General features: G+C 45.7%; 1 protein-coding gene across 1 annotated transcript in view; it reads right to left on the bottom strand.

The window, feature by feature from the left end:
- Window positions 1–10,561, bottom strand: part of ASB18 (ankyrin repeat and SOCS box containing 18) — a 62,600-nt gene extending 52,039 nt beyond the window's left edge. Inside the window, exon 1 of the mRNA XM_065881098.1 lies at window positions 10,298–10,561. Within this exon, the coding sequence (XP_065737170.1) occupies window positions 10,298–10,502 (205 nt within the window). The 5' untranslated portion in view covers window positions 10,503–10,561. The remainder of the gene's footprint in view (window positions 1–10,297) is intronic.
- Window positions 10,562–20,606: the final 10,045 nt, after the last annotated feature.

Consider the following 20,606-nt stretch of genomic DNA (forward strand, 5'->3'; position numbering starts at 1 on the left):
CAACGTTTCTAAATGTTCACTGTCAATTTTCATGGCAAACACTTTGCAGAGCAACCCCTACTCCCCACTGAGCTATGAGTAGTGTCTTTATCGATCAGAGTCCCAGGAGTACAGGGTGGGTGAAGGATGTGGGAGAGATGGTGGGGTGGGTTAGTTCACAGCACATCTTTTGGACTCTTGGACTCCTGCTATAAAATTGCAACTGTACATTGTTGGACAGGGGTTGCCAAGCCTTTTTGTAAAGTGCCAGATGGATATCTTAGGTTTTGTACGTTATATGGTCTTTGTGCCGACTACTCAGCTCTGCCATTGTAGTATGACAGCAGCTATGGACACTGTGTAAATGAATGAGCAGGGCCGTGTTCCAGTAAAACTTTATTTATAAAAACAGGTAGACGGCCCTAGGGTCATACTTTGCCGACCTTTGCTGTAGGCAGTAGGGAACGACTGCAGGCTTGTGAAAAGGAGAGTTACATGCACCCCCAAATAAGAAGCTGTTATTGCGTCTTTTTCTCTGCATACTTTTTTCCCTCCCTTCACTGCAATGAAACGTGCTCTTTATTTTCAAGGCAAGTTTGACTGGACAGCAGCCAACAGAGCATCCAGATACCAGGCACACATTTGTCTCCTGTGATGCCTATCCTGCTTTGGGTTTGCTAAACTTCTTGAATCTGTAAGTTTATATCTTTCATCCAATATGGGAAATGTTTGGTAATTATTTCTTTAAATATTTTTTCTGCTCCATCCTCTTTCTTGGACTTTTGTTGAATGTGTCAGAACTTCTATATTGTCCCACAGTCCCTGTTCATTTTATTTTCAATTGTCTTTGGTTGAATGTGTCAGACCTTCTATATTGTCCCACAGTCCCTGTTCATTTTATTTTCAATCGTTTTACTTTCTGTTCTTCAGACTGGATACTCTCTATTGATCTGTTTTCAAATTCACTGACTCTTTCTCCCGTCATCTTTGATCTGCTGTTCAGTCCATTATTGACTTGAACAAGGCCAGCCCTGGCTTCAGGGGAGGTGGGGAAATGTTGTTTTTTCTCCAGCTGGGCACGTGGTGTTGTCATAGGGACTTTATTGGTAAAGGAGGAGGGGGAGTGGGTGTGTGCAGCTAGCCATGACTCCCGGCACAGGTCTCTCCACCTCTATCCTGCCTACATATGTAGGAGTTTTTCATTTTTTTCCAAATTAGATCATCTCATTCCATTGCTGAGTGGCTTCTCACTGCCTTTGCATTTAAGAGTAAATGCCTATGTCTAGGATTTGTGGCCTCCACAATACAATGCAGTCTCAAAGTGCTTGCCCAGATATTCCTCCCTCTCCCCTGACTAACACACCCTATTTCCAGCCAGCTCCTACTTCCCTGAGTGCAGACTGTGTGCTCCACATCTGCTCCCTTTGCTCCCTCAGTTTGGAATAACTTCCTTTCCATCCCAGCCTGTCAAGAACACGTTCATCTTTCCAGGGCCAACCCAGGAGATTTTGTGTCCTCCATATGTTTTTTGGTCTGTTAATATTTATTACACACCTACTATGTGCCAGGATGTGGTGATTAGGACAAGCCCAGACCCTGTTCAATATCCAGCTGTTGAATTTGGTATTTGGTACCAGGCTATAGGTAGTGCATTTGCCATTTCCAATTCGTTTCTTTGGAATGTTTATCCTCAGCAGAGTGCACCATCGCAGGAACCACCATCATCCTGGAAAAAGGTAGAAAAGCCTCTTCCCTCTTATCCTCGTTTCTTTTTGTTCTTTCGAAACTCTCCAGTGTGCTGGGGAGTGATGCTAATAGAAGTATGTCATCAGCATACATTATGTCTTTATTAGCCTGTTTCTCAATTTTGATTCTGAAAATATCCTGATTTAGCCTAATTGCAATTTCACTGTGTTCCACAGGCAGTGACGGTTCATACTGGGGGGAGCTGAGACTTGACCCTGTCGGATATTTCTTCCTGCCTATATGCTTTGAAGCTGGACCATTAGCTCAAAGGCATATATCTCATCTCAGCACAGCAATTCAACCTGCTCCTGGGAAAATAGAGCCTAGGGTGTGTGTCTGGCAGAAAGCAAAGGAATATCTTCGTTCTAGGTGGTGGGAGATATTTTTTCTGAAGCTAAAACAAGGGCTGCTGCTGGAGCCATTTTATTCCTAAATAATTTAACTATATTCAAAGATAATCTGATGTTATTGTAGGAAAGTGTATTTCTAATAAACTCCACTTGATCTGGGTGAATCAATTCAGGCAGTGCATAATTGAGTCTGTTAGCAAGGACTTTAGCAAGAATTTTGCAATCAGCGTTAATTAAGAAGATGGGACAATAATTTGTGCATAATTCCGGATCTTTTCCTGGCTTGTGAATCAAAGTAATAAGAGCAATGCTCCGGCTGGTGGTGGGATGGTGTCATTAGGTGCTGATTTATAAGTACTTAGAAAGGTTTAATTTCATTTTGCTTCGAGCAGGGTGTCCCTGCCCCCACACGCTCTGATCAGGGCTGCAGCCGAGACGGCAGAGCTCTTGCCTCTCCATCCTTCTCTGTCATCACTGACCTCCTGCTTCCCATTTTTGTTTTTATTCTGCAGCCGAGCGCCCTGTTCATTCATCCATGTTTTTTCTTAATACTCTTATTTGAATGATTTGAAGCGATGGACTCCATGCTATTGATGTTGTGTGCGTGTGTGTGTGTGTGTGTGTGTGTGTCTGATGTAAAGTCGAATGGTTGTCACAGCCTCAGTGGGGACGTTTTTCATGGATCTTCCTGCCACACATCTCTGGGTGGGTATGTGTCAAGAACCCTTGACTACAACTCAGAAAACATACCCGGTTTGTGTGCTGTTCCTACCTGGCTGTTGCCCAGTAAGGGAACACATGTGAGCCTTGGTGTCCCCATCTGTAAAATGCAGCCATAGGACAATTACAGGCATTAAGGAGTGCCAGGAAGAGCTCTGGATTTCCACCTCCTCCGGCTGTGGCATCTGAGGTGTGGAACTCACCCTCTCTGAGCCTCATTTTTCTCAGCCGGGAAAGTGGGAAAGACAATAGTCCTTGGGAAACGCATACCTAAGAGAAGTGCTCACTGCATGTGATTCCTCCATCTTTGCCCCCACTTGCGGTTGGCTCCAGTGCTAACAAGCTCTGGTCTGTGGACTTAGTCTCCTAACAATCAGAACAAGGCTGGCCCTGTGCAAGGCTGCCGGTCTTCGGTGATTCGAGCTCGTAAACCAGCCTCCCACCAGGCGATACCTTTCCTGCCCATCTGGCCTGGAGCCAGCCATTCCTTTGAAGTTGGGGCCCAGTCTACACAGGCCTCTGCCAGGGTGCACGACACCTGAAGGTGTTGTGAAGGCAATGGGGTTTTGTTAATCTCCATAAATACAAGTCATTGTTCTTAGAACCCTAGTTCGTCCCTTTTGGAAACACCCTGAGAGATGACCCCACTGATCCCATATTTTTAAATGAGGAAATTAGGGTTCAGAGAGATGGACTGGCCACACAGGTTCAAGGTTCAAGACCACTCAGTCCGTGGGAGAGCCAGGGTCACCTCACCATTAATCTCTTGCTGTATCCATTACACCAGCAACGTACACACACTTGTCATTGGTTCAAATGTGAGTCCTCCAAGGCAGGGCTTGTGCTTACCTAACTGACATTCAGCTGTTGGGTTTTCCGTGGGCGATGTTCCCCTCCGCACACAGGGACAAAGGGAGTAGATGTACCTTGGACGGCACAGCGCGCTCAGCGTCAAGCTGGTTAAATGAACAGTTAAGTTCTGCCAACGGACCCACTGGGTCTATGTCCATCCCACGTTCACCCACGCTCGTTCCCCACCTACACTTGCTGCTGGGTGAGATCTCTTAATAAAAACCCAATTAGTATTTCTTGAACTTGCCTCCAGATGCTTAAATACCATTACCCCAAACACACCATAATGCCTCTAGTTTTCTATTTCAATCAAGAATTCAAGTAGCATCTTGACTTGTACATAAGATTTCAGCAGCAAAATCATGGAACGCTGACATCCTTAATAATAGCAATTAGTAATCAGTTGTTTCTTAAGTAGTTTGATTACGCCAGTCACCAAATTGTACAGTTGATGCATTTGGGGGGCAAGCGGGGTCTCACCACCCCTCCCCCACCACGCTTTCTCTCTTGCTGTGTGCTCGCTGGTTAGTGAGCTGATCAAGGCGCTGCAAAGGGGCGAGGACGAGTAATGCCGTTGTTGCTAATATTCAACGGTAGAGACTTGCCTTTAGCAGAAAGTAGAATCGAGTCTTTCTTTGCAGAAAGACTCATTCCAATCATGTCTGTGGAAACGCCGTCTGTGTCCACCCGGGTGAATGTTAGCAAGATAGCTTGGCCAACCCATGCCAGCCAGGGCACCCGGAGTTTGAACACTTATCAGGGCTAAGACCCTGAGCCAGGCTCCGGATACCAGGCAAGGGTCTTGACCTCGACGAGGCCGTATTTGAGAATGAAATATTCAGTGGGTATAAAAATTAGCCCAGCGAGGGGGCTTTCCTGGTGGCGCAGTGGTTGGGAGTCCGCCTGCCGATGCCGGGGGCGCGGGTTCATGCCCCGGTCCGGGAGGATCCCGCATGCCGCGGAGAGGCTGGGCCCGTGAGCCATGGCCACTGGGCCTGTGCGTCCGGAGCCTGTGCTCCGCGACGGGAGAGGTCACAACAGTGAGAGGCCTGCGTACCGCAAAAAAAAAAAAAAAATTAGCCCGGCGAGGCTGTGTGTTTTGGAAACTGATGGAGACTGAGGACTTTGTGCTCTTGTGGAGGGAAGTGGTGGGTCTGTGGGTCGGGTGTGCAGGGGGGCCCTCTTGTGTGGGGTCTGGAAGGAGGGCATGGCCTAGGTGAACCGAGGAGGCAGGGGAGGTCCTGACAAGCCCTGGGATTTGGGTGTCGTTCTGGCAGGAAGGTTCTTGATGGGAGGGGGTAGGTGGGAAAGACGGGGGAGCAGATTGTGGATGAGCTGGGACGTCAGCTCTGTTCCTCTCATTACACACACACACACACACACACACACACACACACACACAGGGAGAGAATGAGAGAGATTGCTGTGCCCCAGTCCCAGGCCTCCTTCCCTGGTCCCTCACAGCGGGCCAGTCTCAGTCTGACTAGCAGGGAGAGGGCTGACCATCTGTTAGAGACCTCCACGCCCTTCCCAGCATCCCACAGGGCATCCGAAGTACATCTTTGCAGCAGAGCAGGTGGCTTCACAAGGGCGCAAGTATGTTGCGTCTTTAGGGGAATCCTGGTTGAGGACCACTCTTCTGCCTTGTGGCCAGGCAGGGAGGGTACATTCCGTACTTTGACCCACTCTCTGCTGGGGCTGAATTTTTAAGTTCCTTTGCCCTCTGCCCTCCTTAAGGGGACCCATGTATACCTGAGGGGTTCTCCAGAACAAGTCGTTCCTGCCATTTTTTTGGCTGGTACCTCTTTTCCCTATGCTTTTATTGTGATGTGACATGGCTGCAGATAAATAAATAATTATTATTTTTTCTGCTCTATTTGGTGGGAGTAATAAGCTTGCACACAAGCATGGAGATCTCACTGAGAGAAGCAAGGTCCTTGTATATTTATGTTGACAAGCAGAAAGAATTGTTACTTCTCTTTTTTTTTTTTTTTTTTTTTGTGGTACGCGGGCCTCTCACCGTTGTGGCCTCTCCCGTTGTGGAGCACAGGCTCCGGACGCGCAGGCTCAGCGGCCACGGCTCACGGGCCCAGCCGCTCTGCGGCATGTGGGATCTTCCCGGACCAGGGCACGAACCCGTGTCCCCTGCATCGGCAGGCGGACTCTCAACCACTGCGCCACCAGGGAAGCCCACTTTTCTTCTTATTTTTGCAAATTGTCATCTTGTGAACAATACTCAGAGTTCTTTGAGCAAGCGTTGTCCTTGGGATGGACAACTTTTCCTCCCCTTTCCCCGAAAAGCCTTCTCAGCCTGACCTTCGGCCCTGCCTTCTCCTGGCCGGGGTGGGCACCTGCAGCCCCTGCCCCTCACCGGGCCCGGCCGGGTCTTCTTGGTCATCATCATCCTTTCATCTTCACCTTCCTCCTCAGGAGGACTGAAATTCCAGTATCCATTCCCAATGTGGGCTGCCCTTCAAGGTGCTGCTACAAGTTCTGACCCCTCTTCACACATTCTAAAGACCCCACGTGTGTGTCTGAATGCAAACAGTTCTTGCTTCTCTCAGGGCTGTTCCCCCATGACTCACAATTACCCCCCGAGAACGAGCCCATTCACTCCCATACTCAGGAAAAAGGAGACCTCGCTCCATTTTAGGCTGAGACAGTGAGACTTTGGGATCACGGCCTCAGAGAAGCCTGGAGATGGAAGGAGCCTCAACAATGATCTGAGCCAGCGTTGCCCAAAGCGCATCTGCAAACCACCCGTCCCCCTGGTGGTGGTGAAGCCATAGCCAGCCTTTAACCTGTCCTTGCGTATTCTCTGACAGCGTGGTTCTCCGGGGACCTCCCCCTTGGAGCTTTGCTCAGGGACCTCTGCTTGGGAATCACTAATGGAATCTCATGAACTAGTTAATAAGTAAAGGCACTGGCTCAGAGAGGGAAAGTGACTTCCCTGAGGTCACACAGCTCGTTGGTGGCAGAGCCCAAGCTTCCCTCTGGAGCGCCTCACTCCAAGGCTACTTGAGGCACCTGATAGCCTACCTGTGATGACACAGGGTGGACTCTGAACTCCTGGGAGGCGGTCCTGTGTGTCATTCCTGTTTCTAGTCTCTCCTCGTTACTGCCAGGCTCACAGCAAAGGCTCAAACTTTGTCACAGTCACAGAGCCCCCTGATTTCTGTCTGGATCGGTGGCACTACCCTCTACTCACCCCCACCCCCTTCCCAGCATTTCTCAGCTTTGTCATTTCTCGCCTTTATCTCTGTGTGTACCCCACTCTCTTGGTTTAGACCCTGTCATCTCTCACCTGGGTGACTGCCTTCAATCACCTCCTAACTAGATCTTGTTTCCTAACCTTTCTTGTTTCCTTCAAATCCTACTCTCACATGTTAGCCAGAGAGGCTGGCCCCCCAATGCAGGTGTGAACGTGCTGCCTCTCTACCCCGGTTTCAAGCCCAGCCTGCTTCCCCCACAATAAAATGATTGGCAACAGTATGTGCCCTGAGGTCACAGGCTTAATCATTCAGTTACCATCATCCGAAGCAGAAACAACCCAGAACAAGCCCAAGTCCTGACAAGATGTCAGCAGCATCGACCTGTTCTCGTCCTTCCTGAGTTGCGCCGTTTGGCAGGGCGAAGTAGATACGATATGATTTAGAACATACAGGGTTCTTCGTGGGAGGGAACGGGACACTCTTTAACACAGGTTTCATTGGTTTCAAGTGTTTAGTAAAGTGGTGGGGACAGTAGAGATGATGCAGGGCAATTAGTAATGTGAAAAGAAATGATATTTTATTTTAGTTTTTGTTGGAAAGACTAGATTTTTATCTTGGATTAATAAAAATATGTTATTAATACTGAGAGAAAAATATTATCACATCATTAGCTTTCACGTAGCTCATTTAAAATAGTAAGATGTTACCTGTAATTTATATTAATGTGTAGCACTGATGACGTGTCCTACTAGCTGTGAAAACACGCTATTTAATAAATGAATCTAAAGAACAGATTAAGGCTGTTGTTAAAGGACAAGAAATGATATTTTAACTCGGGGCTCCAAATACACAAATCCCCAACCTGCTGGGATGGGTTTGTAAAAGGGGCTGTGATGAGTGGGGCACTTGCTCCAGTCAGAATCCCAGCAGAAAGCAGATGGCGCAACTCCAGGGCATAGCAAAGGCGGGCAGGACCAGGGAAGCCAGCTGGGGTTCCCAGGGCCACCGTGGGAGCCCCCCTCCCTGTGTCTGAAGGGGCAAGGAAGGAGGTGGGTGGTGCCACCCAGGAGCTAAGCCTTCAGCCCAATGGTGGAAGCCAAATCGCAGCGATGATCTGGTAGGGAGGGGTCCCAGAGCAAATACCCTCCCTTCCCCGCTCCTTGCAGCACCTTGCGTTAGCTACACCCAATGGGGGTCAGAGAGCGTGGGCCAGGATGATGTGGCTCTAAGAGGCACCTCATGGGCAGGGGGCAGGGTGGGTCTGGAGTGCACATGCAAAATGTAGAGCTCAACACTCCTGGCCAAAGCACAGTTTAGGATTTCAAAGTCCCCTCCGCGCCCCAGGGGCAGGCTCCTGGATTGTTGCGTGTACCAGGTGCTGTCTCGGTGAGGACCCCTGCCCATCCGGGCAGAGCTAAGGTCTGAAGAGAGGTGTGGTGCTCTCTGGGCTCACGCCTCCTGGGGCCTCACCCCGATCGGTGCCCCAGATATTAGGAAAACCAAGGAAAAGAAGAAAACAGGAGCCGGTTTCTCCCTAAAGCCTTCTGCAACTTGTTTACACCACCAGTGAGAGACAGTGGGAGTGCACCCACATCACAGGGGAATAGAGGGATGGTCACCCCCTTAGAAGTTCCAGTCTCTGATCTGTCCTTCATCATATTAAAGCTCCACTCGCCAGCACCAACGTCCCAGGCACGTTCCCTCTTGGTGTCCTTCCTGGTGTGTGAGCATGTGTTTTGTGCACGTGTGTGTTTGTGCCTTGTGTGTGCAGTGGTACGCGTGTGTGCATGCACTCACATGTGTTGGAAGGAGTCTGTCTAGTGGGGGGAGGGGAGCCCTGAACATTCCTTAGGAGTCACGTTGTGGAGGGCACATCTGACAAGCTAGAATTAGCACGATGCAGTGAACAGTTAAGCTGTGGTCAGGGATATCATTTTCAGCAAATATGACAACGGGATATACACATGTTATGTGAAGGAGACTTACAAAAGACCAAAAAAGGTATAAAGAAATGAGGAGATATTGCCCCAAGGACCTGACTAGACAAGGGCCACATGTAAAAAGGTCTACAAAGAAAACCCAAACCCTACAGATAAGACTTGGTTCTGAGCAGTAAAGAAAGGTTGGGGGGAAGGGGAAGCTGGGACGAAGTGAGAGAGTGGCATGGACATATATACACTACCAAATGTAAAATGGATGGCTAGTGGGAAGCAGCCGCATAGCACAGGGAGGGTCAGCTCGGTGCTTTGTGACCACCTAGAGGGGTGGGATAGGGAGGGTGGGAGGGAGACACAAGAGGGAAGGGATAGGGGGATATGTGTATACGTATAGCTGATTCACCTTGTTATACAGCAGAAACTAACAACATTGGTAAAGCAATTATATTCCAATAAAGATGTTAGAAAACAAACATAAAAGGATGGACGAGCAGGCAGTGGAGAATGACCAGGGTGCACTTACTAAATTGAGATTTAAATATGAATATTAACCACCCATAATGTTCAGGGTGTGATGTGACACACACTCACTATCAGGAGAATAGAAATCATTTCAGAAAACAATTTGGAAAATTTGTTATCCCTTGTCCCAGTAATACAGCTCCTAAGAATTGATCCTAAGGACAGAACCCTGAATAAGAAAAAAGCATATGAATGCTAATATAGACACTAATTATAGCATTACTGATAGTAGTAAAAATGTAAACACATAGCCCCCTCTTGTAGGCATTTGGTTTAAGTATTTTGTCATTAATCACCTCAACAGGTGATTGAAATTAAGAAGACATGTAGCAACATGGAAAGTACTTTAGGTGTATTAACTCAACAGAACAGAACACAAACTTATTATCTACCACACGGTTATAAGTAGAGGAAATTTACACATGCAAATAGACTAGCTTGGAGAAAAGTGGAGAAATGAAAAGAGGTGCTGGGTCGGGATGGTGGTGCCACGGTTTAATTTTTCTGTTTTTAAATTTTTTGTATTGTACTTTAATTGTTGCCTATGTAACATACTGTGTGTATATATATATGTGTGTGTATGTGTATATATATAGACACATAGTATATATCATAGTATAGATCTATATATCATAGTATATATATACATATTTACTGTGTATATATTTACATAGTATATATATATTTACTATGTACTGTATAGTAAATACAGTAAATGTGTGTATATGTATATACTATGATATATATATATATATATATATATATATACTATGACATATGCTATGTATATATATACAGATATATACTAGGTACATGTATATATACAGTATATGCAGCATGTGCGTATGTATATAAATAAGAATCATACAGCTGGCCACGTATCATTCGCCTTTTTCAACCATTTGCCCTTCCACCCCCGAATGTTCCCCACCCCAACCCTGTGCACACGATGGGGAAGCAGCGGATTCATCGTAGTTACCTAGGAGGACCCCGGGGGGCAGCTGGGCCGAGGGGTCCTTCATCCAGTCGTCGTTGGCCAGTTCTATTACGGCGTCCACGTGCCGAACTTCAGTACAGATCAAATCCCTCACTGTCGCCTCATCCCTGGCTTCCAGGGCTGACTTCAATCTATTTACGAAATCCGACTTGACCGGGTAATCGGGAAGGCAATCAGAGATGGACATTGTGATGTCGTTTGTGTGTTGACCAAACTTCTCTGCTTCCCAACTGAGTCCAAAGTCAGCAGCTGGGCGGAGAGGGCTGCGGGCATGTCTATAAATAGAAGAAACGTGGCTCCAGTTACAGCCCTGGGAACGGCCACGCGCCAGCAGTCCTCCCCACCCCGTTCCTCAGAGGGAGATGGGAATTAATCTCCCCAAGGCCTCACTTAAGGATCATTCTAGAGAGGGGGGCAGTAGACCTGTCTGTGAGTGGGAGAAGCCGAGGGGACAGCGTTTTTTTAAAAAAATCTCTTGTCGGTACTGCCGATCAACATCTTCTTTTATCAAAGTGAGACTCTGTCCTGAAACCTTAAAATCCTTTTCCCGAGCCTGGGCTTGCAACCTTTTTTCTGTTGAAAGGAACATACTGTAACGTTCTACACCACGTATTCCTTCACTTCATCTAAAAAGAGAGTCTGGTTGACTGTAAATTGGGCATGCCTTGAAATTGAGAATGCAGGGAAATCTTTGGTCTCGAGAAGACAAAAGCATCACATAAGTGAACCCAGAAAGTAACCGAAGTATTAGCAGCAGCCTCTGTACTTCTTAAGGCTGCTAACTTTGGCTTAAAGCACCCAATTCCGTGCCCCGTGGAAGTGCAAAGCACTCATGTTGGTTTCTATGCATTCCTGCGGGGTAGTGGACTTTTTTTCCATAACCTCTGTCTCTAGCGGTCCTGTATCTCCCTACCTGAACCTGGGCACAAAACACAGCTGCTCCAGCGGCGCCTGTATGCTGTAATGACCTGAGGGGCCCAGGCTATGCCATTTAGCTTAAAAATTAATTTTTGGATATATTAAAATTGAAATACATTGAACATATAACATATACATGTAAGTTTGAGGTGTACATCATGTTGATTTGATGCATTTATATATGGTAACATGATTGCCATTGTTAGCTAACACCTCTATCATGTTGCAGAACTATGACTTCCTTTTTTGTGGTGGGGATAATTAAGTTTTCTTCATGTCTTAGAAAGTTTGACGTTCATAATACAATATTGTTGTCTATAGACACTATGCTGTGCATTAGATCTCCAGGACTTTCTTACCTGCTGGTTGCAAGTTTGTGCCCTTCAATGACATCTCTCCTCTTTCCTCACATAGATTTATTTTTTTAAAGTTTAAAATTTGAAAAATTAAAAATAAGTTTTAAATTGAAGTATAGTTGATTTATAGTGTTGTGTTATATTCTGGTGTACAGCAAGGTGATTCAGTTATACATATATATGTATATATATCACATAGCTTTTATAGAGCCCTCTTCACCTTGTGTCCCAGTCTTGCTACCTCTTCCCTTTCTTACTTTGTCTTGTCTCCCTGTGTGATGGTTAATTTTATGTGTGAATCTGGCTGGGCCACACTGCCCGGATACCTGGTCAAACATATACTGGATGCTCCTGTGAAGTTCTTTTTGTTTTTTTTAAATGAGATGATGATGTTTACTTTGGTGGACTTTGAGGAAAGCCGATGACCCTCCATAATGCAGGTGGGCCTCATCCAATCAGTTGAAGGCCTTCATAGAACAAAGACTGATGTCCCCCAAGCAAGATGGAATACTGCCAGCAGATGGCCTTTGAATTAGAACTGCAATTCTTCCTGGGTCTCCAGCCTGCTGGCCTACATGCAGGTTTTGGACTTGCTGGTTGCGACAATTGCGTGAGTTGATTTCTTGAAATAAATCATGTATACCTTTATTTTAAGAATATCTATACATGCACACACATCCTCTTGGTTCTGTTTCTCTGGAGAACCCTGAATAACACACCCCTCTCCTCTGCGTGATTTTGCAGCTTCTGTTCCATACACTGATGCTTTTCCCGACATGTCTGCGTCTGCATTTGAGGAGCCAGCCCTGAAGTTACTGCTTAATATTTGTTCTCCTTCCTCCTACCTAAGAGACCCTGGGTTTTCTTTGTTGTGACCATGTGCCTGGCCCCTGGTGATGAATCATGTTTATCTAAGTCAGTAACTTCCGCCCTAGTCTCCTTGTTAGCTACTCTACGAATTAGCCTCCCTTGCAGCCCAGTTCTGGCCAGTGAGGACAGGCATGGTCTGCTCTGGTGCATCTGGGAAGTTCTTTGCTCTCCTGATTGAAAGGGGAAGTAGCGGTTGGCACTTTTTTCCTTTCCCTTTCTTCTTTCCTTGAACGTGGACATAATGTGTGGAGCTGTGGCAGCCAACTTACAGCCATGAGGTGATGGACATGAAATGAAGGCTCGACACACTCAGGTGAGTGGGACAGAAAGAGTGGACGAGACCGATGGTTCCTTGATGACATTTCTGAACCTCTGCCCCAGCTCCAGGCTGCCAACTGCCAGACTTCTTGTCTTTATTCCTTAAGTACTATTCATGTGTTTTCTGTGACTTGCAGCTAAAAGTATTCCTGGTTGATGCAGGTGTGTTCACTCTGCCTTTAAAACCATGGACACATTCTGGTTTCAGTCTAAAGAGATGCAGCAGACACAGCTCTGCCTGTGAAAAGAATGTGAGTCAGCCCCCAAGCTTTCTGTTCTTTGGTAGTTGAACTCTTGTCTTCCATGACAAAATCTCACTGTGTGTTGCAAGGGCAGCAGCTGACCCCAGACTCCCCGAATATGGAGCAGTGGCATCACGGGCTAGGGTCATCAGTGAGCAAGCAGCCAGGGCCACTTGAGGGGCTGCTGTTGGACCCTGGTGGACACGTTCTTGGAATTGCTGGCAATGGGGCTCTGCCTAGAAAGGAGGTATGAACTCTGTAGATCTGTATTCAGAAGTCTGACTAACTTGCAGAGCATGTAGTTGGCCTCTGGTTCTTTCTTTCAGCCAAAGAATGATGGGTTTTGAAAATTTTGAACCTGAATTTCCAAGCACAAATGCCTTGTAGCGTCAGATGCCTTACATTTAGAAGCACGTTTGTGTCAATACAAAGAGAGGGAGGGTAGTGACCGCAGGAAAATGATCGGAATTTGGGTAAGGTAATTTAAAGAAATAAATTGAGAATTATTAGAGATTGCTATCAAACTTCAAATCAGAAGAGAGCTAAAGAGGAAGCACTTGTTAGGCAGATAATAAGATGACAAAGCCTCAAAATACGGCACTCACGGATCTTAATTACCGAGCTATCTGCTGGGTGTTTAATCAGTAGCACATATACTATGCTAATTATTCTGGCTAATTTTGTTATAATGTAATTCTTTATCAACCCCGCTATGTATAAATTAGGAATTGAAATGTAACTAACACAAATTATATTTAAGGCAACACGAATTTCTTTATTTCAATGTGAAATCTTCTGATCTCTATTTCTTTGTCTTTCCTTTCTTGATTAGTTCATGGGACCCCCTACTGCCCACCCTGCCTCAGTCCCCCACTGGCTGAACAACCGTTTGAGGGGGAAGGGACGCAGTATCACTATTTCCCCCTCAACTTCTTGGAAGTCTTGTATTTGACTTTCTCCTTCGCTGACTGTCCTTGAAGGTGCAGAATATATTTAAGCAATCAATAACAGAGGGATCCTGGCTTTCTCTGAATCAGATAAAGGTCGCTTCATTGTTCCACTTGGATGTTTAAATGCTCATCAGAGGGTACCATAATTCACAGATTTTCAGTGATATATTGTATGTGATTTACATCAAGTTGTGTTTATGAACGTGTTTAGATGAGGACTCTGGTAACAGATCCTCACAGAAAAGCATAAACATTAGCTAGAATTCTGTTGCGTCACGCAGTTTGCATCCGGTGAGCTTGCTATAGCTGTGCAGAGCCCGGTAGCATGCCTTCAGAGACCACCAGCCTTGGAACTTTTTCTCTGTCGATACTCTTGGTATTGAACTATTTTGCAGCAAGATAACAATGCCTGATGGATAAATGAATGCAGTGTGGGCCTAATTTAGTCTCAGCCCCGTGTTAGGATGAAGATCAGTGAGTCGGTTGCCAATGGAGGGTCATGGTCTGGGAGGAATGGTCAGTCCCAGATACACAGACCCCATTGTGACCTCAGGTCAGGGACAAACAGCGGGCATATCCAGGTTAACTCAAAGTGACTGTGGCATAATTCCGCTGTGAAGTGGGTCCGATTCTGAGACTGGCTGCTTATTTGAGCCTGAAAGGCCCCTGTTAGATCCTGAGGTCTTGGAGAGCTGTTCCTTCAACACACGGGTTCCCCGTAGGTCAGCCCCCAAGTGCTCTTGGCTCAAACCTCACCGTCCAATCCAGCTGTGGACCCTATCAGCTCGGAGCTGGTCCGGGGCTCCCTTTCTGGCCGTGGTGTTTCCATCCACCTCGGGCTGTTCTCTCCTCTCTCCCGTCCCCGCAGTCCGGCTCTCCCAGTTCCAAGCTTCGGCGACACAGAGGTGTCTCCCTGGGGTCAGAAGCTTTTCAACTCGGTGGAAGATTTTTCTAAATTCCTTTTTAAGGGGTTCCTCATAGCTTTTCAGGCTTGACAGTTTCAGCCAAGACATATGTGTGGCGGGAAGGGCTCACCCATCAACCTGCTAGGCTGTGGGGAACTGCTTTGTGAAGGGGCATTGTTACGTGGTCTTTATGGGTAGCAATTCATGCACCCAGAAAACAGGGGCCACTTTCATTTCCTTTGTGTCCTTGAAACAACGTGATGGCATGTGGGCACTAGCTAGATGTGAGAAAAGCCCTTTACAACTCTTGCCTGTTTTTTTTTTTCTTCCTGTTAGGGGCATGATTTATGATGACACAAGGATGAAGTTATACAGCTGGAGATGTGGACATTTTCCATTAGTATAACCATCAAAGACAAAATAACAAACAAATGAGTTTCACTCAATAAACACATTTTTGAAGCAGAATTATTTAATTATTTATTTTTATTACTTTTTTATTGAAGTACAGTTGATTTACAATGTTTCAGGTGTACAGCACAGTGATTCAGTTATACATACCTCTATCTGCATCTGTATCTGTTCTTTTTCAGATTCTTTTCCATTATAGGTTATTACAAGACATTGAATATAGTTCCCCGTGCTATACATTAGGTCCCTGTTGTTTATTTTATATATAGTGGAATGTATCTGCTGATCCCAAATTCCTAATTTACTCCTTCCCCCCTCCAATTAACACTTTTTGAGCCCTCCCTCATATATGCCAGGTACTCTTGATGTACTGAGAATATAGTATACTACATATACTATATACTATATATTGGGTACTTATTGCATAGGTCCTCTTTTAAAGATATTGCACATGTAAACTCTCTTTCTCTCAGCAATCCTGCGAGACAGGGGCTATCGTTATTACTATTTGGCAGATGGGGAACCTGACTAGTGAAGCAATCTCCTGGCGGCCTCACAGCTGCTAAGTGGCAGAGCTAAGACGCAAATGCGGGCAGTTTAACTGCGCTCATTAGAACTGTGTGGCCATGCTTCTCGTTCAAACCCCCACTGGGTCCAATTCCTCACTCTCTTCCTCCGTTTCTTCCTCTTCCTTCTTTTCTAGTTTGCTCTTTTTTCCAGATGCAGTCTTGCGAAAAGAGATGGGGAAGGCATGAGACGGAAGAAAAGAGGTACAAGGGCTAAGGCAGGGACCAGGAATATTTGGAGGACTTTGGGAGAAAAGGCCTGGGAGCAGCTATGACGTATGTGGGAATTGGATAAAGAAAGAAAGACAACTGCTTTGAAATCATCTGGGGTTGCTGGAGGGTGTTCCCCTAATCAAGACACCGTGCTGAGCCCACACCACCAGGGTCATGGCTTTTTAAGGGTAAGCCAGCTAATTATGGATATCTCTGCCATTGACTGGGGGAGACAGTGCAGTGCTCATCAGGCAAAATATCGTAAGGTGGAAAGTTTGCCTTCTGAGAGTTAAAAGTTAAAATCAACCTGATAGAGCAAAGCAGACTGTGTACCCCTTGTCTGACCTTGACAACTTCAAGGATGTAGAAGCACAGTTTGTAATCTGCTTTCAAGTTTTAACTCCTCCCATCTTAGATAATCTTGGAAATATAGGAAAGGGAGAAAAATGGAGAGCTGTGTGTCTGGTTGAACTTAAGGACGGAGTGCACCATGACAGAAGTGTTGGGGAATTCCTGGCAGAAGTAGGGCAGGCAAGACTGAGGAAGGGCTGGCCAGCTCCCCGTGGGTTCACCATGGGTAAGTAGGAGAGGAGCCCTGCGGTGGGTGTGGGGTGGATCTTGCCTCTTCAGCGATTTGGGGGAGAGCTCTGAGCCCCGTGGTACTCCCAGAACATCAGCACCTCAGGTCACACTCTGCACCTGATGGCCTCTAGCTTCAGTCATGCACGTTTCAGAAAGGAGCATCGCACCAGCCATTCCAGAGGCTTATACATTAAAAGACGACAAGACAAACAAAAACCTGGAAAGAAACACTCTGCCCAGTGGTGAAGCTCCTGGCCGTGTCTGTGGCTAATTCTCTCCAAATCTACACAAACCTGTTATAGAAAAGTACCATATCTGTAAGGTTAAAGTCTGTCTCTTCTCTTAGTCTGAAAATGTTTGACCTCAGACACACACAATCTATGATCTACCCAACTGTGGTGGGCAGCCTCGGAGATGGCCCTACTGACCTGCCCGTGATCTTCACACCCTGTGTCATCCCCTCCCCTTGAGTGTGGACGTGGTGACTTGCTTCTAATGGATATCATACAGCAGAGGGGATGGATTGTCACTTTGGAGATTAGGTTATAAAAAGCCTGCAGCTTCTGTTCTGCATGCTCTCTTTCTCTCCCTTTTGAATTGTTTATCCTGGGGGCAGCCAGCTTCCATGTGATGAGGTGGCACCGTGGAGGGACCCAGGTGAGTGAACCTGAAAGTGGATATTCTGAGGCTGCCAACAGTCAGTGAAGGGGCCTGGCAGTGGAACTGCCAGCCTAGCTGAGTCTTGACGTGACTGCAACCTCTTGAGAGGGTTTGAGTTAGAACCACCCACCTGAGCCATGCCTGCATTCCTGATCCACAGAAACTGGACAATTGTCAGTGCTTGTTGCCTTAAGCCATTAGGTTTTGGGGGTAATTTGTTATGAAGTAATACATAATTAATCCACCACCTGAACTACCTTTTTTAAGAAAGCCATGGACCTCATTCTTCCCTCTCTCGTTCTCTCCTTCCTCACTCAAGGATAAACCGACATGAACTCTGATTCAGAACCACAGAAGGATGGATTATTTTGAGTCATCAGAGCAAATGTCTCTTTATGAACCAGAGTTGCTGCAAGAAACAAGAGAAAATTTGAGAAAGTCTCTGATTTACGTTGCCACTGAGAATCTAGGTGAACATTATGTCCACGGAAAAGGAGCGACAGGAGATCAAGGAAGATTGCTCTGAGATGAAAACCATTACTTCAAGTTTTAAAATGCAGTTGACACAGTGATTGGAGATTGAGGAAAATCAAATCAGTGATTTAAGACCGGACAGAGAAAATTTCTCATACTCAGAGTATAAAAGGGAGAAAAAGATGCACGTAAAGAAAAGTAACATTGAGGACAGATTCAGGAACTTCTTTATATCTTAGGAGAAAAAGGAGCAGAGAGAATATAACATGTAAACAAGGAAATAATAAAGGTAAGTTCTTCTGTGGAATGAATTGTGTCCCCCACTAAATTTATATGTTGAAGCCCTCACCCCCTATGTGACTCTGGTGGGGATGGAGCCTTTAAGCAGGTGGCTTAGGTTAAATGAGGTCATAAGTGGGGAGGGGGGCTGATCTGATAAAGCTGGTGTCCTTATAGAAGAACCACCAGAGACCCCTCTCTCTGGGCACACAGAGGGAAGGCCATGTGAGCACATGGCGAGGTGGTAGCCGCCTATAAGCCAAGAGCAGAAACCTCAGAATGAAACCTACTTTGTCAGCACCTTGATCTTGGACTTTCTAGCCTTCAAAACTGTGAGAAATACATTTTTTTTAAAGCCACCTTGTCTATGCTATTTCATTATAGTAGCCCATAGCAAAAATGAGCTATGATAAGTTTCCTGAGCTGAAGAATGTCTTCTCTCCAAATCAAAACTCCCTTTAAGCACCCTTAAAAATTAAAAATTGTCTTTAAAGTATCCTCCAAGAGATTCTTTGAAAAGATAGAAACATATCTGAACATATTCTGATGACATTTTGGTATTTCAAGGATAAAGGAACAGCTCTCATAAGTTTACTGTAGGAAAGCCACATTACCTAATTGATAGCAGTTTTCTTTATATAATAAGGTGGCACAAAGCAACAGAATAACGCCCACAAGGTTTTTTGCAGGAGAAATATACTATAACCCAAGAACTCCATTCTCAGCCAATCTAATATTCATGTGTGGGGAATCAGGACGAGATCTTCAGTCATGAAAGGACTTGGAAATATTTCACAGACATCATCTCTTGAGAAAAAATGGGGAAAGATATTTGCAAAATGTAAAACAGACAAAGTGCTCACCTTCAGATAAAGAATTCTTACAAATCAATTAGAAAAAGGGAGACAACCAAATAGAAAAATGGACAAGAGACTTGAGTGGATACTTCACAAAATAGGATATGCAAATAACAATACATAAATGTAAGGGGCTTATTCTCACTAGCCATCCGAGAAATACAAATTAAAGCCCCACTAAAATACAACTACACTGCCACCAGAATGCCTACAATTTCATTTTGATGATTTGGGGCAATGCAGATTTCCAAAACCTACTAGGGCATAAACTGGTACAGCCACTTTGGAAAATTGAGATTATTTACTCAAGCTGAAGGCAAACACATCTAGTCTCCCTCTCAGGTAAATGCTCAACAGAAATGTGTACACATTTCCACTAAAAGTCATGTTCAGGAATGTTCATAACAGCATTGTTCCTAATGCCTCAAACTAGAAACAATCCGATTGTCTATTAACAGTAGAATGGATAAATAAATGGTGTTCCTACAATGGAAAAGATACAATGATGAAGGGGAATGTACTACAGTTGCCTGCAACAGTGCTCGACTCTCACAAACACAGTGTTGAATAAATGAAAGTTGCCTGACACAAAAGAGTGAACTCCGTATGACATTATTTATGTAAAGATTAAAAATGGGCTAGGAACTTCCCTCATGGTGCAGTGGTTAAGAATCCACCTGCCAATGCAGGGGACACAGGTTCGAGCCCTGATTTGGGAAGATCCCACGTGCCATGGAGCAGCTAAGCCCGTGCACCACAACTACTGAGCCTGCGCTCTAGACCCCGCGAACCACAACTACTGAGCCCGTGTGCCACAACTACTGAAGCCCGCATGCCTAGAGCCCTGCTCCGCAACAAGAGAAGCCACTGCAATAAGAGAAGCCACTGCAATGAGTAGCCCGTGCACCACAACGAAGAGTAGCCTCTGCTCACCGCAACTAGAGAAAGCCCGCGCAGCAACAGAGACCCAAAGCAGCCAAAAGTAAATAAATAAATAATTTAAAAAATGGGCAAAAGTAAATTACAGGGAACAAAGTCAAAATAGTGATTGCCTTTTCAGAAGAGAGAGAAATTGGGAAATTTCAGGTAGTGTTTTACTTCTTGAACTGGTGGTTACGGGGATGTTAGTGATGATTCATTGAGCAGTTGTGTGTGTGTGTGTGTGTGTGTGTGACATCCTCTGTATATATCTTATACTCCATAATACAAAAAAGATAAAAACAGACTGTTTCAAAGAAAAAAGCAACTGAAACAGAAACCAGACAGAAATATTCTGAGGAGCTTTTGTTGAGAGCTTCTTCAAACACTGAAACCAAAAAAGACGTGATCTGGGGTAGGTGGAGGAATCTCCCAGACAGATGATGAACAAGACCTTCCACTGCTAACCCCAGGAGGCTCCATGGGGACTGACCCAGGGTAGGAGGGTCCCTTAGCTCACCTTCCAGACCCCATGTATCAAAGGTCAGCCTGTCAGCCAATGAGCCCCTGGTTTGGATGATATTTGGTGTCCCCAAGATTGTCCAGTCCTTCTGCTCTTCCCCTCAGTGACTTGTCACTTGTGGTAAACTCACCCTTGGTGGGCTGGGTACTCACAGGCCCACTGAAAACAGAACTACAAATCAGTTAGAAAAAGGCAGGCAGCCCAGTAGAAAAATGGGCAAGAGACTTGCAGGTGGATAATGGTGTGAAG

This window comes from Phocoena phocoena, chromosome 7, assembly GCF_963924675.1.
Source record: "Phocoena phocoena chromosome 7, mPhoPho1.1, whole genome shotgun sequence".
Classification (NCBI taxonomy): Eukaryota; Metazoa; Chordata; class Mammalia; order Artiodactyla; family Phocoenidae; genus Phocoena; species Phocoena phocoena.